Raw genomic sequence first — 18140 nt, 5'->3', positions numbered from 1 at the left:
TCCCTCCTCCCCCAGGCCCTGAGAGGAGCACCAGTCACCTGGGGAGGAAGTGGGGTGGACAGGCTAGAATGGCTACAGTGTCCTGCTACCATTTACTTAACGGCTATTTTATTTTAGTGGGTGGGCTGGAATAGCAGGTTGCCCTCCTCTCCCCTCCCCCTGACACACACACACACACACACACACACACACACACACACACACACACACACACACACACACACACACACACACACACACACACACTCCTGTATTTTTCCAAGCTCCCCCCGCCAGCCTTACTGAGTGGAGCTTCTGATAGAGGCCACACGCGTTGCACACATATCCCCCGTTGGCATTCTTCCTCCACAGCGAGGTCTTGGTGGTCAGACAGTTGGCACAGAATACCCCTGAGCCTCGTCGTCTCTGAAAGCCAAATCAAGAGAGAGAGAGAGAGAGTCAGTCAGTCAGTCAGTGAGAAAATGGGTGCAAAGGGGAAGGTAAATATAAAGAAAGAAAGAGAGAGAGAGAGAGAGATGAGGAGAAAAAAGATTGGAGCGGAGAAACATCATATCATCATCTGGGTTCATTGTATGAGTGTGGCAGGCAGGCAGTCACACACACACACACACACACACACACACACACACACACACACACACACACACACACACACACACACACACACACACACACACACAAACATAGACACTGCCCAATCAGAAGGTCAAGTTGGGCAGTGATAAATAGAACCCAGCTGATTCTCTCACTAATTAACTTTAGACTGATTAATGAGTCCGGTAAGATACCACTGACTCTGAGACGACACCTGACCACTTCACTAGACAGAGATCAGCCTTAATCGCCTGCACCACTATGACAAGCTGAGGATGAGACCTTTTTAGGAGCCTAATTTTCATTCTATAATCTTCACGTGTGGCACTGATTGTGTAGGAAGCCATTCTGAGCCCATTTTCAAAAATGTTCAAACCTGGAAACTGTTTCTAATATTTTGTCTTTACTACATTTCAATTATTTTCTTTTAACGCCCTCCTTAACCATATTATTTCAAAAAGCCTAATATATATTTTTTTACCTTTACTTAAGTAGGCAAGTCAGTTAAGAACAAATTCTTATTTTCAATGATGGCCTAGGAACAGTGGGTTAACTTCCTTGTTCAGTGGGAGAACAACAGATTTTGTACCTTGTCAGGTCAGGGATTTGATCTAGCTCTAACCACTAGTCTACCTGCCGCCCCCTATCCTATCCTAGCATTAAATAACAATGTGCTGACCCATAAGGAAGGTACAGAAAAGCAGTAATGTCTAAATCATTGGTGTCCAACCTTATCAAATGCAGAACAACATATGAACTTAACAAGTGGTCGGTCCTGCCATGCATGTGATCCGCAGCGCGGCTAGCTGGCTACATTGGCATTATCTAGATTAAGGGGCCTGTAAATGCCATTGTGCCATTTATTGAACTTCCGAAATGTTGTGTAGGGAGTCATGTCCTCTTCTCGCCAGAAAAATACAATGCTCCTAATTCTCCTCTGATACATTTAGAATGGAAAGCTTTTCTACGGACATAATATTGGCTACAAATCCAGAGAGCTTTCTTGGCAGAGAAAGGATACTTGATTCATCGGGTGTTTCACAATGTATCAGTAAAAAGTTCTGGTGAGTAGCCAGTTCCCTATAGGGTAATTTTCCATCCAGATGCAAGCGCTATCGGAGGCCCATCGTCAGCTAAACTAATTATGATCTCGCATTTGCTGATACCTGCTCACTCTAAAGTTTGACATCAGACATAAATCATAGATACAAGGACAATGAAAAGAAGTGAAAAGGAATGAAGGGACGGTACCAGGGCGCGGCCATAAAGAGTAAAAATGACAGCAATAATGGAATGAGATGGAGACATGTTTTTAGTGGGCTATCAGCAAGTGCGAAGTCGCTCTGACAATTAGCGTTTTCAATCACGGAACACAATTTGCGCTCTGCACGGCTGCTTGTGCTCCAATAAAATAACTCAATGTTGTCTCCCTAAAACCGTCCTTCAAACTGAAACACCAAAATGACCTAATATTTCCAGATTCAACATTTCAGAATGTATTATTCTTAAGTGTGAAAATACAATCAACATTTACAATCAATTCAAGTTACAAAATAAAAGTGTCAATCTTTAATTGAACAATTACATCTATTGAACTATTACAAATGATTACCTGTTCAAATTAAATAAGTGTAGGCTATAGCTAGCAAGCCGTTGTTTTTGGACGTTTGAAATATGCCTTTGTCAGCCGCCACCCCCCAAAAAACTACCGCACAGCACTGTGCTTAAACTCAGCGCCACGGAAGTTCATCATTCTCGAGCAAGCAGGGAGAGTACTTGATGATACTTAATGGAAACAACGCATTGTTTTGAATTGTTTTTGTTTGAAGCCTTCCCCACACCATAGCCCTAACATTAACAACTCAGAATTTATACCTAAACTTAACCCTTTGAGTTGTTTCTGTTTCAACCCTGTAACCACATGGAATTAATCCTGAAACCACACGGAATTAATGGTTCATTCACGTTCATCCAATTAAGGCCAATTCCGATCAGTTTGCTAGCTAGACCACGCAAATATGTGCTACAGAACACCATTACTCTCAAATAAGAATGATTCTCTTTGTGGTATACTTAAAGAAAATGTTTTAAAAAATATGCTTACAAATTATGGGCTAATCTATGGTTAGGATTAATGCTTAGGCTACTACCACAGAAGAAACCTGGACACAGAGGGGAACAAACACATTCCAAATCCCAAGGAGTTTTTATGTGGTTGCCACATGGCTGGAATGACAGGTATGATTGATTGATTGATTTATTCTTTCCTACCCTGTTCTAGCGTTACAAGCTAAACACTGTGTCCATCATCATCCCTGTGTTTTCTTCCCCCTACAGGCTCATGCCCGAACCCCGACTGCCTCGGCCAAATTACTCACACGTGTTTTGCTTAGAGTCACAGACACTTCCAACAGCTGGAAAGTGTAAATGTTTACACGTTGAGCACAGCTCGAGCTGATAGCAGTCCTATTTGTCTCGCTCAACCTGTATCTCCTTCTCCTTGCCTCTTGACAAGTTGGGCTTCGACCAACAAACAACAGCTAAGACTGGCACATGGTTTATGAACTGATACACAAAACGTAGCCTGATTCAAAACTTCAGAGTTTTAGACAGAATCATTAGATCATTTGTTTTTTGTACTGTCCACATGCAGCTTGTTTTCGGTCGCAGGTTCAGGAATGGCTGAGAAATTGCAACATTTACTTGGAGCCAACTCTGCAAATAGCACTGCTGGGTGATTTAAAAAGTCATAGTCAATCGATCAATAATACAATAATACTCTTAGCAAAAAAAATTATCTTTAATTTACAATTTAGAAACTATGAGAATAGAATTGTGAAACATCACAGCACAGTTGAAAAATATATGGCAAATAGATGGATGGTGTTCAGTGATTTTTGGGTAGGGGTTGAGCGATGGGACTAAAAGGTGGGACTAAAAACAACAAGATAACTCATGTAAAATATACTGTGTCTGGAAAATGTATAAAGGTTCAGAACTTTTGTGAAACAGCACAAATAAAAAATATATGGCAAATAGAAATCAAAACTGGATGGTCTTCAGAGATGGATGGGAGGGGTTGAGGTTAGCTGACGAGGTTAAAAACAAAGGAAAATATATTTACAAAAACTATACGTGAGATTGGAAATGATGCAGACAATTACATTGATGGAAGCCAAAACTATCTGCAATATTAAATCTGATCTACCCCCTAAAAAAACAGTTAAGACTTGTAGTGAATTGTAGACATACTTTGCCCAGGCTGATAGCTAGGCTCCCATATAAAAGTCAATCAGAGACATGCCATCAGACAATATGTCTTCCTCTTCCAAGTGAACTACTCTCCATGTATTCAGTGAGTGGAGCAGCCAGTGGTGGAGCTCGGTCCAAGGTAATCTGAAGTGACATTTTACAACAAGTGGCCTGTGGCTCGACCCGCAATGAATAACCTGCAACAGTGGTCTGCTGAACTGTAATCAATAGAGCAGGCGACGAGATCTACTGAATCAAACAAATACTCACTTCATACATCAATGATAGCATTTAGAAAGTACAACAAATGTGTCGTCTTATAGACCTATTAACACTACCACACATTGACATAAAACATAAATGCAAATATATCTGAAGAACACGAAACATAATAACACACGCACTCTACATACAAGTACATTGTAATATTGTTATATTGCTGTATTATGGATTTTGTATTGTAGATACACTATACAGTGCATTCGGAAAGTATTCAAACCGCTGCACAGCTATTTCCAGGTCTCTCCAGAGATGTTAGATCGGGTTCAAGTCTGGGCTCTGGCTGGGTCCCTTAAGGACATTCAGAGAATTGTCCCGAAGCCACTCCTGCATTGTCTTAGCTGTGTGCTTAGAGTCGTTGTCCTGTTGAAAGGTGAAACTTCACCCCAGTCTGAGGTCCTGAGTGCTCTGGAGCAGGTTTTCGTCAACAATGTCTCTGCACTTTGCTCTGTTCATATTTCCCTCGATCCTGACTAGTCTCCCAGTCCCTACCGCTGAAAAACATCCCCACAGCCTGATGCTGCCACCACCATGCTTCACCGTAGGGATGGTGCCAGGTTTTCTACAGACGTGACGCTTGGCATTCAGGCCAAAGAGTTACATCTTGGTTTCATCAGACCAGAGAATCTTGTTTCTCATGGTCTGAGAGTCCTTTAGGTGCCTTTTGGCAAACTCCAAGGAGGTTGTCATGTGCCTTTTACTGAGGAGTGGCTTCTATCTGGCCACTCTACCATAAAGGCCACTCACCTCCCTGACCAAGGCCCTTCTCCCACAATTGCTGTTTGGCCAGCTCTAGGAAGAGTCTTGGGATGATGGAGGCCACTGTGTTCTTGGGGACCATTTGCACATCCTGTATATACTTTCTTTTTTTTCCTATTGTGTTATTGACTGTACGCTTGTTTGTTCCATTTGTAAATCTGTGTTGTTGTTTGTGTCGCACTGCTTTGCTTTATCTTGGCCAGGTCGCAGTTGTAAACGAGAACCTGTTCTCAACTAGCCTACCTGGTTAAATTAAGGTGCAGTTTCTTTTTTTAAAGTAAAAATACTCCAGACATTTGGAATACTTCCCCAGAAGTATGTGCCTCAACATAAAACTGTCTTGGAGCTCTACGGACAACTCCATCGAACTCAAGGCTTGATTTTAGCTCTGATATGCACTGTCAACCGTGGGACCTTGTCTTTCCAAATCATGTTTTTTTAATAATTTTACAAAAAAGAAGACTGGAGGCTGTAATCGCTGCCAAAAGTGCTTCAACAAAGTATTGAGTAAAGGGTCTGAATGCTTATGTAAATGTGATATATATATATATATATATATTTAAAAAAGTAAAATATAAATGAGCAAACATTGTCATTAAGGGGTATTTGTATCTAAGCCATTTTTAGAATAAGGCTGTAACGTAACTAAAAGTGTGTGTATGTGTCTGGGGAGTGTCTCTCTCCAGTAAGTTCAAGTGTCAATTACTCAGTAAAAGCAACAGAAAAAGCAACTGTTCTTGTTTTGTCATTATGCAGTATTGTGTGTAGATTGATGAGGAAAATGTTTTATATAATCCATTTTAGAATAAGGCTGTAATGTAACAAAATGTTGAATAAGTTAAGAGGTCTGAATACTTTCCGAATGCACTGTATGTACAAAAGTATGTGTACACCGCTTCAAATTAGTGGTTTTTGGTATTTCAGTCACGCCCATATCTGACAGGTGTATAAAATTGAGCACACCGCCATGCAATCTCCATAGACAAACATTGAACGGCCTTACCGAAAAGCTCAGTGACTTTCAATGTGGCACCGTCATAGGATGCCACCTTTCCAACAAGTCAGTTTCTCAAATTTCTGTCCTGCTAGAGCTGCACCGGTTAACTGTAAGTGCTGTTATTGTGGAGTAATAAAATACTAATGCAAAAATACACCAGGAAAAATAGGTAGTGTATGTTGAACAAATACTTGTTCTGGTTAATTTGAGGTTCCAGCTGTCCATACCATGTACCATATGAGCTCATGTTCCTAGCAGTTTACTACTGCAGTTTCACTAATCAGGCCCAATCAAGTCATGTCTGCAGTCCTGTGTATAGCATGTCATTATTGCCAGTTGTGTTGGTAGGTGGCTGGGACTGGTGGGGGTTTTGGGAATGTGTGTGTGTGCGCGTGAGTGCGTGCGTTTGTACGCATGCACGAGGAAGCGTGTGTGTGGTGTGTGTGCGAGAATGCATGCATGTGCGTGTGTGTGTATGTGTCCGGGGGGGTCTCTCTCCAGTAAGTTCAAGTGTCAATTACACAGGAAAAGCAACAGAAATAGTCCACCCTTGTCAAATGGCTCACAGTTCCAGACTTCCTTTTCAATTATCATCTAGGTCTGCTATGCCATCTGTAAAAACGAAGCCATACCTAGACTTGCAAGGTTTGGCCTCTTTTTCTTAAAAATAAAATACTTTTTTTTTTTAAAACAGCTGCAGCCTGGATGACCTAGGCAGCTCTTAGGACAGAGAGAAGAAATAAAAAATGACAGAAAAAGAAAGCTCTGATTGTCTTTGTTTTCCCTAAGTGCAAAAGGACCATTTTTCTCTCTCCTGCCACGTATCAGCCGGCGGGGCGGCTCTGCCTTGGCGACTGCGGTGATGTATATTTTTTTTGCCATGGAGCGAGAGTGGTCCTTGTTTCTCTACTGACCTGCCTCAGTTCATCACTGTGTCTGGTCCTCACACTGATCCTGCTATCTGGGATCTGTCGGCCGCACTGCGAGCTACCATGCATTTATACTTCACGCTGCACAGATGCTACTGCTTCTGCTACTGCTGCTGCTACTGCTGCTGGTGGTGCTGCTACTTCTGCTGGTGCTACTGCTGCTGGTGCTGTGTAACTTAGCCGTATAAATAGAATATATAGCACGGACCTCCCAATTCAAGTCAACGATGGCATAATTGGTGGACTGGCAGCCATTGAGAGTGTACCCATGGGTTTACCAGTCAAATTGCCAGAGTTAGAGGTTCCAAGCCCTTTCTAGAGATTTTAATTTATTTGGACTGGGAAAAAACAGCCACCAGCTACCATACCATCCAGCTTCAACCAAATATGACCGGCAGCAACCCTTCAACACATATTCTGAGCTGCAGTACAGCAGTAACAGACTCATCCATAACACTATGGCAACACTTAACTTACAGTGAATACTTGAATTATCTGAGTTCCAAAGTATGATATTCCCTGTACTGCACAGCGGACTGCAAGAAACTAAATACAAAAACCTAGAGCAACAAGCATGAACGGGCCATGTTATTAGTCCAGATACCTGTGATAAATGACTCTGACAGTGTTGTGCACTATCGGTAGGTACTGTAGGTGTTGCATGTGAATTCTGTTTGTCTGTGATTGATTATTAATGCCTTCTGTTCCGTCAGCGTGCCTAGAGACGCCACCCACTCTTTCCATCCTCCCAGTGAGGGGAATGCTGGATAATTAGACCTGGAACCGTAATTACATGTATTTATTTATCCGGCCAGGTGAGGGGAGTGGGCGAGGACTTTCCACCCAGTGCCCACCACTTCATCATGTGGTTTCATTTCACTTATATTAGTACCAATCATTTATTTAAGTTATATTAGAATAAAAAGTTAATTCAGTTATTTAAGCAAAAGTAGCTTAAATATCAAATATGAGTGTTAATCCATTGTTAGGATTGAAAACATCCACTAGTAATTAGTAATAAAACCATACAGATTCTTACCATAGTTGTGAGCGGCAAATAGTGAGAGAAAGAGAGAGAAAGAGAGAGAGAGAGAGAGAGAGAGAGAGAGAGAGAGAGAGAGAGAGAGAGAGAGAGAGAGAGAGAGAGAGAGAGAGAGAGAGAGAGAGAGAGAGAGAGAGAGAGAGAGAGAGAGAGGGAGCTTGTGGTCTAAATCGACTTCTTATAAACAAAGCTCTTGAAATGAAATTACATTTAATTCACTTAAGTAATCTGCAGGGGCACTTACATTAAATAACAATTATTTAATCAGCTGCGGGGAAATTAGGTGAACCCCTACTGACAATTTCAATTTCTGAAATCCTGCGTCAACATTTTGGGCTTGGGCGCTAGCATCTCGTTGCCTTCAGCGCACATCTGGTTACAATTCCAGACATATCGAACCATCAAGTCCTATCTTGCTATGAGGTTATCCCTGGTTTACGCAAATCCAGTGTCTCTCACTAAATTGCTTCCCTAATTGTATAATTTGGTTTGAGTTGAATAAATTATGTTTAATTTATTCCTGCAAGAGGTATTCCTCGCCAGAATCTAAAAAGAGGATATTGGGAGGTCACAGTAATAAAAGGAGAACACTGGGAATACACTTCCTTGGTTGCGCTCCAATTTGCTGCTAACACACTAGCATGTGCATACACACACACACACACATACACACTAATGCATGAACTCATGCGCACACAAGGACACACACACACACACACACACCCTCACTGCACTGTGGCGAGGTTGAGCTCACACATTATTAGAGTGCAATGGAACCCAGTTCCACTCTTAAGTTCAGCAAACTCTCTTTCAAAAAGGTTCTGACACAAACTGACAGGATAGGAGCGTTAAATCAACCTTACACACCAAACCAGACATTCGCTTTTTCTTTTTCTGGCCTCATTCCTTTTCCTCTTTTCTTGCCCTAATGCATATTGGTGATCTCACAACGCGGCCTCTGTTCTCCCTATTTTAATGAAAAATACAGTACGCAGCTTGACAACAGACGTAATAGCTATAAATGTCGAGAGCCAGGCTAACCCACAGCAAAATGCCTGTAGTCCTCTGCTAAATACACCATATATATACTCCCCATAACATATTTGATTAACTAAACTGATCTTAGCTGAGGAAAAATACCCCATGTATTAATGAGAGAGAACCGTTGTCATCGTAAATAAAATGTTTGTCATATCTGCACCAGCTCCCATTCTCCCTATAATTACACGCCAATGTTTTTGAGGCCATCTTAAATCCTTCATCTTGCTCTGATGAGGCCACATCAAGACATATGAAAGAGCACAGATCAAAGGAGAGTTGAGTATCTGGAAGAGGGACACAAGTCTATCATTATAGTTTAACCCTAGATGCACACAGAGCCATATAACAGACATCTACAGTATCATAAATAGCACATGTTCAGTACAATAGTAGCAGTGTCCAATAAGCTGATGTGAACCAGGACCCAGTAGTGTAGAGAGAGCAAAAAATGAATGCTTCTTCAATGTGAAATAAAGGACGGCTTATGCACACCACTATAATCAATTCCTCAATGGGAACAATGCCCTGTTTTTCCATCTAGCCCTTTAGCTAAATGCATTTTCCTTTTCACCCTTCCCCTAGTCTCAATGTATTGTCTGTCTCTGTGTTATCTGTGTCCTGTGATATGAAGGGTCCTTTTGAGAGGCCAGTTCTGAGGAGGGAGGACGTATCCTGGCAGGATGACAGAGGGGGCAGGAAGCTACAGTGTGGTTGGTACAATGGCTCTCACCACTAACTGTGTCACCTGTCACCTTGTGTCACTGCCATCGCCTGTCACTCCCGTGCGGTGTGTGGCTGTGTGTGACAGTGTGTGGCACTCCAACGGTGGGGATACGTGGCAGAGGCACAATATAATCTCACCTGGGGGACAATGGAAGTCACAAGACAATGGGGGCCTTCCGTGGAAGGAGGTTGGGAATGCAATGACATCAACACATTCTGAGGGAGCTTTGACCTCGACCCGTGTGACACAAAAGGATCAGCGAGGCCACTGTCAGTCAGAGTGGTAGGCTAAAGAGGATGATTAGCCGAGTTCTTCCTCATTCATTTACCTGTCTCTTGTTATGTAGGTCTGCACTCCTAGTATGGGTGGAATGTCTTACAGCCGATTGAGTGTGGGATAGAGGGTTGTTCATTGCCTGAGGTGATAAGTATGTTTAGGGGGAGAGGGAATGACGTTTGGCTTCCTAATTGCTGGCCTCGTTCGATCGAAAAATCTGCTTTGCAAATTCAATAGAGAATTATTCAGAGACTGTTGTAAATGCCATCATCTTTTGTCGTCATCCCAAATAAATCCACAGCAACATTTTCTAATTTTCTTTGGCGTTCAAATACAATGACTTGTACTTGCCGGTCAAAGTCACAGGGCTTCATTGCAGTACACTAGTAAGTCACAGGGCTTCATTGCAGTACACTAGTAAGTCACAGGGCTTCATTGCAGTACACTAGTAAGTCACAGGGCTTCATTGCAGTACACTAGTAAGTCACAGGGCTTCATTGCAGTACACTAGTAAGTCACAGGGCTTCATTGCAGTATACTAGTAAGTCACCGGGCTTCATTGCAGTACACTAGTAAGTCACAGGGCTTCATTGCAGTACACTAGTAAGTCACAGGGCTTCATTGCAGTACACTAGTAAGTCACATGGCTTCATTGCAGTACACTAGTAAGTCACAGGGCTTCATTGCAGTACACTAGTAAGTCACAGGGCTTCATTGCAGTACACTAGTGAGTCACAGGGCTTCATTGCAGTACACTAGTAAGTCACAGGGCTTCATTGCAGTACACTAGTGATCTATCAGCTTGTGATGGATTTTGTAATAGTAAAATTGGTATGTAAAGAAATCCCATTACCAACATGTATTTTTCTTTACATACCAATTCACTATTATAAAATCATTTTTGATCAATATGATCATTTCTGTATGTATTTCTTACTTTAGTTTAGCCTACAGGTACATGTTATATAAACAAAATATATTCATTGAAATTAATATTGTACCTGTAAACCCCCAACAAAAAATGTCAAAACAAATAAAACCGGGACAAAACCTGGTCTTATTTTGAGGAGTTTTGACCGATGTCACATCTATGTTAATATGGTAAAAGTAATTGCTAGCTAGCTAACCAACAACTGTGAAGATGTATCTGAGAGACAAAAAGTGCTCATTGTGAAACTTTATGTTTTCAATAAACATCGGAGACTAAATATAGTTTACACAACTTTAATTTGTCCCAATGCATTTCTGAGTTTTCAATTAGTAGGATTAGGTTTTTGGATATTTGGTTCACAGGAGGGATTTTTTTCAGTCTTGCATGACTTCTGTCATATTAATTAATGTTTTGCTCAACTGTAAGGTTTGTTCAAATGTCTCATTGAATTTTCTATCTTACTATTGTTTGTTCTATCTCTCTCATTATTACAAAAAGGCCTACCATATTTGTAGTTAATTAAAAACAACTTTAAACTTTCTGCGATAGCCTAGAACTAGATAATTTAATTGTTTAGTCATGAAATATCGCAGCGTGAAAAATCATCCGCTATTGGAGAGTGAGAATAAAGTTTTATGAGCGGACATTTTGCGCTGCTTTGGTAAAACTTAGCCATGTCTACATTGTTCTCTTGCCTTCTGTAAATATAACATATTAATTTAAATAAGCTATAGCAAATAGGAATATAGGAATATAGGCAATTTACTCAGAATGTCACCCATGCACTGCCCTACTGTGCACTGCCCCACTGTGCACTGCCCTACTGTGCACTGCCCTACTGTGCACTGCCCTACTGTGCACTGCCTGACTTCTCTCTTCTCTTAACTGCGCGAGGCCAGTCAAGCTGAAAAGGGTTTATTATCGTCTGTCATATCAGGATGTCGTCACCATCGACGATGGCTGTCAATCATCCTCAACAGATGATACTATCGGAATATCGCCTAAGAAAGAGACACCAAGATAACTGCCCAGAGGTAAACTCTGGCACAATTTGGTTTAATAGTCTGTGTGCCGTAAAGCTCTGTGGAAACGAGGACACACAAACCTCAATTCACCTCGCCCTGAAGGGAAACACACACGCACACAAACACACAGCCCTCACCGCTGACAGTTTTTCCTCTCTGTACACTGTACACCATTCACTACCTGCACATGAGCTGATGGAAGCATTTCCAGAAGCAGAGAGAGTCCTACCCTTCAGTTTCTAGATGGTTTACAGCTGAGTGCACTGTCCTATTTTTCCAGTGGTTATATAGCCAGAAAAATCATAGTCATCGTCCAAAGATAATTCTAGTAGGAAAAGAAATAAATGTGATCGTGTTAGGGTGAATCTGTCTGGAAACAGAAAGCTCCTTTGTGACTACACAAAAATAAAAAAGGTCAAGTATTGTGGAGATTCCATCCATACACACTCTTTCGCAGCAGAATTGCAGCATATGTACTGTATTTCTATTAGAATCTGTCTACTACGCATCATCTCACACTCAGGGATTTTACAAAATAACCCATGGAGAGAAAGAGAGAGGGGGGGGGAGAAGGAGAGCGAGAAGGAGAGAGAGGATATATTGAAGTGCTTCATGTTTACAATAGTCTGGGCTCCTGGTGGCTCTGTTCAATGTGTAAAGGTTAAATAATCCCTACAGAGCTCACTGAACCTAAAGTAACACAGTGGATGAAGGAAATCCAAAGGACTGCATTTATTAGACTACTGGAGAGGCAGGCATGGTTCTACGCAGGCAGCGATGCAGACTAAACTCTTCCAGCCAGACACAGAAAAACCTACTGTACACCGGTACGTTGCACCATATTTTACTCACCAACACATCAATTCACCAAACATTCAGAGATAGACTGAAAGATTCTAGCCTACAGTACAATAGAGCACGTCGCACAACATCTTACTCAACATTGTGTCTTTGCCATAGACCTTAATGATGTCTGAGCGTAGTACACCAATCCTGCACCCCCATCGCCCAATTAGTCCCGACGCTCAAATCAGATAACCAGAAAAACATGTTGCATCATCAGATGAGGTGTTAAGAGGAAAGGAGGGTCACTTTCTCTAATGTCATGCTAGCCTAGCGCCATGTCTTCAGTGAGCAACACAAATCACATTAACAAGGGGACAGAGCGTCCCCCTCTCTCTCACTGTGACAACACCTCGACCACAACCGCAAAGTTGAGTCTACTGAAGAGAGACAACTGAGTTAGCTGCCACCTACGAGTTTAATGAAGGAAAAGTAGCTAGTTTGGGGCAATTTAGTCAATTGTCTCATAGTCATAGAGGAGAGGCCTCCTGACATGATCTACTCAATAAGTGTGAAATGCGGTGGTGTAGATGCAGTCCCAAATGATACCCTATTCCCTATATAGAGCACTACTTTCGACCCGAGCGAATAGGACTATGGTCAAAGGTAGTGTACTACATAGGGAATAGGGTGTCATTTGGTATGTAGACCTCTCCTTCACTCTGAGTCTGGAAGTGGTATCCAAGCTTTATCATCTCTGAGAACGAGGATATCTACTGTTTCCCAAAACCTAAAATTAACCAAAATAAGATAACTTTTTCAGAGGGGAGGCTGTTGTGAAAAGTTGAATTTCACTTTAAGAAACAGAGTTGCGTGGGTGCTCGGCCAGCATGGCAACGAGACAGAGACAGTTAGTTTAGCCCTGCTGTAGGTCTTAATTGCCTAGTAACCTTGGACAAGTAAGTTCTCCAAATGAGGGAATAAAGAGAGAGAGAGGAAGAATTTCTTTCCCTCCCAACCGAGGACGAAGGGAAATTTCATTTTGCTTAATTTGGATGATTAGGGTGTTTTCAGACAGGGGATAATGAATGGCACTTTATTGTATTAGGTCCTCCTCTAAACGACTGAAATAGGAGATCAAGCACTTTGGCCATGAGGCCGACACCTTCATCAGTCTTCTGAGTATAAACGCAGCCTTGCCAAATGACTTAACAGAGCTAATTAGAGCCAATAGAGTCCTGGATTTTCTGCCAGAAACGCCAGAAAAGCCATTCTGACCGGGAGAAGGAGGATTCAGATGGTAGGTGTACAGGTCGGCAGAAGAGCGATTCTGTCTGGGAGGAGGAGAATTTGGAGAGAGATGAGCAGGTTGGCAGAAGAGCCATTCAGGCCGAGAGAAGGAGGATTAGGAGGGCGGGGAGCAGGTCAGCAGAAGAGCTATTCTAGCGAGGAGGGAGGCTATATGAGGTGGACTGGTGAACGGAGAATGGGTCCTACATGATTGCCACCTGGGAACCTGATCTGGACCCCCAGTTCAGCACGACACAGGGTGAGATGACAATGGAGAGGGGGAAAAATTGATATATACTTAACAAAAATATAAACGCAACATTCAAAGATTGTACTGAGTTACAGTTCATAGAAGGAAATCAGTCAAATGAAATAAATTCATTAGGCCCTCATTTGTGACTTGTTTCAGGAAACTAAGCGTATGTTGTGCGCCACTACTTCACAGGAGAGCCATTTGAACGTACAACTTTTATTTTTTTTACAAAATGCGTTTTTTGGCAGAAATGCCTTCTGGAACTTGTGAACTTTCATTTGCCTTAATAACAAACTTGTATGCCATCTGTAAATATGAATATAATTGTTAAATTACAAGCTTAGTAGGTCTAGCTTTGGAAAAAGTCAGCAACCTTCCCGCTAGCCATAATTGGCTGAGATAATGAGTGGGCTGGACATGCCGAGAGATGAGTTCAGATTGGTCTGCCATGTAGCAGGCTTCTGTTTATATCATGAGCTGGTCAGTATGTGTAGGTAATCCTTTCTAATGCAGGTTTTTTGAAAGCTATCACATTAGCTGGCTGGCTCATTGGCTAAAGTTACCTGTATGATCTGTGTAGTTATATCATTTGTACCTCAGATACATTGGCATTGCTAGGTATAGCCTAATCTTAGCTAGCTAATATTGAACCTGCAGATTCATGCAGGGTAGTAACGTTATGAGTTGATTCATTGTTTAACTAGATAGCTACATGTCTATACAAAAGACTCCACTACTATGCAAGTAACCATTTCAATAGCATGTTCATAATGTCACTGCAACAACTATAAATGTAGCTGGAAAATTTGCTCTGCTTATCTACACCAATTTCAGAGCACTCTCATCTGAGTGTGCCAGAGCACAGAATAACTGGAAGATTTACGAACGCTCAACACCCGTTGAACATGGCCGCTGTCAGTAAACGTTGGCAAAACAGCATAATAAAATTGTTGCCAACAGCACAGCTGCAGTCACCAATGCTCTGGATAACATAAAAACAGCCTAACCAGCTCTGCTAGGTTGAGTAAAATGGTCAGAATGAGCTGTTCTCTCATTTGTGTCTTGAAGTAGCAAGCAAGCTAGCCAACTTTAGCCATTTAGCTTGGGTACCTGTTAGGTCAGAACGCTCGGATCAACCCTACTCCTCGGCCAGAGCGTCCAGTGAGCGCTCTAAATGCTCCGAGAGCGGAACGATCTGAATATACAAATGGACAATCTGACAACGCTCTGAGTTAACGAACGCCCAGACCACACTCTGACACTCCAGATTAAATTTACGACACACCCGTAATATAAATCAGCCTTCAGTCTTAAAATATTTGGTTCTTTAGTACATGGCCTCACATGTGAATCCTTAAAGAGATGGGTAGGGCTGAGGCTTTAGATGGTACGAACGATGCTGAATGGGTGTAGACAAAGAAGATCTCTCCACTAGGTGTATACATTCAATGACCATTTTCTCAAAAGTTAGGTTACAAGTCAACTTTATTAACTTTCAAAGCAGAATTACTTTCCCGTTGTTCATCAAATGTAGTGTATGATAAAAAAAATGTGATCTCCGAGTCTCTACTTCTATCCAATGTAAAAAACACCATTTAGAATTTTGGGCATAAATCAAATCAAAATGTATTTGTCACATACACATGGTTAGCAGATGTTAATGCGAGTGTAGCGAAATGCTTGTGCTTCTAGTTCCGATGCAGTAATAACCAACGAGTAATCTAATCTAATAATTTCACAACAACTACCTTATACACACAAGTGTAAAGGGATGAAGAATATGTACATAAAGATATATGAATGAGTGATGGTACAGAACGGCATAGGCAAGATGCAGTAGATGGTATCGAGTACAGTATATACATATGAGATGGGTATGTAAACAGAAAAAAGTGGCATTGCTTAAAGTGGCTAGTGATACATGTATTACATAAAGATGGCAAGATGCAGTAGATGGTATGGAGTACAGTATAAACATATGAGATGAGTAATGTAGGGTATGTAAACATTATATTAAGTGGCATTGTTTAATGTGGCTAGTGATATTTTTACATCCATTTTTACATTATTAAAATGGCTAGAGTTGAGTCAGTATGTTGGCAGCAGCCACTCAATGTTAGTGGTGGCTGTTTAACAGTCTGATGGCCTTGAGATAGAAGCTGTTTTTCAGTCCCTCGGTCCCTGCTTTGATATACCTGTACTGACCTCGCCTTCTGGATGATAGCGGGGTGAACAGGCAGTGGCTCGGGTGGTTTGGTTGTTGTCCTTGATGATCTTTATGGCCTTCCTGTGACATCGGGTGGTGTAGGTGGTTTGCCCCCGGTGATGAGTTGTGCAGACCTCACTACCCACTGGAGAGCCTGACGGTTGTGGGCGGAGCAGTTGCCGTACCAGGCGGTGATACAGCCCGACAGGATCCTCTCGATTGTGCATTTGTAAAAGTTTGTGAGTGCTTTTGGTGACAAGCCAAATTTCTACAGCCTCCTGAGGTTGAAGAGGCGCTGCTGCGCCTTCTTCACCACGCTGTCTGTGTGGGTGGACCAATTCAGTTTGTCCGTGATGTGTACGCTGAGGAACATAAAACTTACTACCCTCTCCACTACTGTCCTGTCGATGTGGATAGGGGGGTGGTCCCTCTGCTGTTTCCTGAAGTCCACGATCATCTCCTTTGTTTTGTTGACATTGAGTGTGAGGTTATTTTCCTGACACCACACTCCGAGGGCCCTCACTTCCTCCCTGTAGGCCGTCACAGTCGTGGGTGTCATGGCCACGCAGTCGTGGGTGAACAGGGAGTACAGGAGAGAGAACGCACCCTTATGGGGCCCCAGTGTTGAGGATCAGCGAAGTGGAGATGTTGTTACCTACCCTCACCACCTGGGGGCGGCCCGTCAGGAAATCCACTACCCAGTTGCACAGTGTGGGGTCGAGACCCAGGGTCTCGAGCTTGATGACGAGTTTGGAGGGTACTATGGTGTTAAATGCTGAGCTGTAGTCGATGAACAGCATTCTTACATTGGTATTCCTCTTGTCCAGATGGGTTAGGGCAGTGTGCAGTGTGGGTGCGATTGCGTCGTCTGTGGACCTATTGGGGTGGTAAGCAAATTGGAGTGGGTCTAGGGTGTCAGGTAGGGTGGAGGTTATATGGTCCTTGACTAGTCTCTCAAAGCAATTCATGATGACGGAAGTGAGTGCTACGGGGTAGTCGTTCAGCTCAGTTACCTTAACTTTCTTGGGAACAGGAAAAATGGTGGCCCTCTTGAAGCATGTGGGAACAGCAGACTGGAATAAGGGTTAATTGAATATATCTGTAAACACACCGGTCTGCGCATGCTCTGAGGATGCGGCTGGGGATGCCATCTGGGCCTGCAGTGAAGGAGAGTCCGCAGGTTTTGGTAGCGGGCCGTGTCAGTGGCACTGTATTGTCCTCAAAGCGAGGGGGCTGGTTTTCTTTTTGTAATCCGTGATTGACTGTAGACCCTGCCACATACCTCTTGTGTCTGAGCCGTTGAATTGCGACTCTCCTTTGTCTCTATACTGACGCTTAGCTTGTTTGATTGCCTTGCGGAGGGAATAGCTACACTGTTTGTATTCGGTCATGTTTCTGGTCACCTTGCCCTGGTTAAAAGCAGTGGTTTGAGCTTTCAGTTTCGCGCGAATGCTGCCCACAATCCACAGTTTCTGGTTTGGGAATGTTTTAACAGTTGCTGTGGGTACGACATCGCCAATGCACTTGCTAATAAACGCCCTCACCGAATCAGCGTATTCGTCAATGTTGTTGTTTGACGCAATGCGGAACAAATCCCAATCCACGTGATCGAAGCAATCTTGAAGCATGGAATCAGATTGGTCGGACCAGCATTGAACAGACCTGAGCGAGGGAGCTTCCTGTTTTAGTCTCTGTCTATAGGCAAGGAGCAACAAAATGGAGTCGTGGTCAGCTTTTCCAAAAGGAGGGCGGGGGTTAG

At 42.6% G+C, this 18140-nt stretch overlaps 1 protein-coding gene across 1 annotated transcript in view; it reads right to left on the bottom strand.

The window, feature by feature from the left end:
- trps1 (trichorhinophalangeal syndrome I) overlaps nt 1-18140 on the bottom strand; it is a 181682-nt gene that overhangs the window by 20447 nt on the left and 143095 nt on the right. The window contains exon 6 of the mRNA XM_031788835.1: nt 283-405. Within this exon, the coding sequence (XP_031644695.1) occupies nt 283-405 (123 nt within the window). The remainder of the gene's footprint in view (nt 1-282; nt 406-18140) is intronic.

This window comes from Oncorhynchus kisutch, linkage group LG14 (assembly GCF_002021735.2).
Source record: "Oncorhynchus kisutch isolate 150728-3 linkage group LG14, Okis_V2, whole genome shotgun sequence".
NCBI classification, from domain to species: domain Eukaryota; kingdom Metazoa; phylum Chordata; class Actinopteri; order Salmoniformes; family Salmonidae; genus Oncorhynchus; species Oncorhynchus kisutch.
Note: the sequence above shows the minus strand (reverse complement) of the source record. Positions and strands in the feature narration are given on the sequence as shown.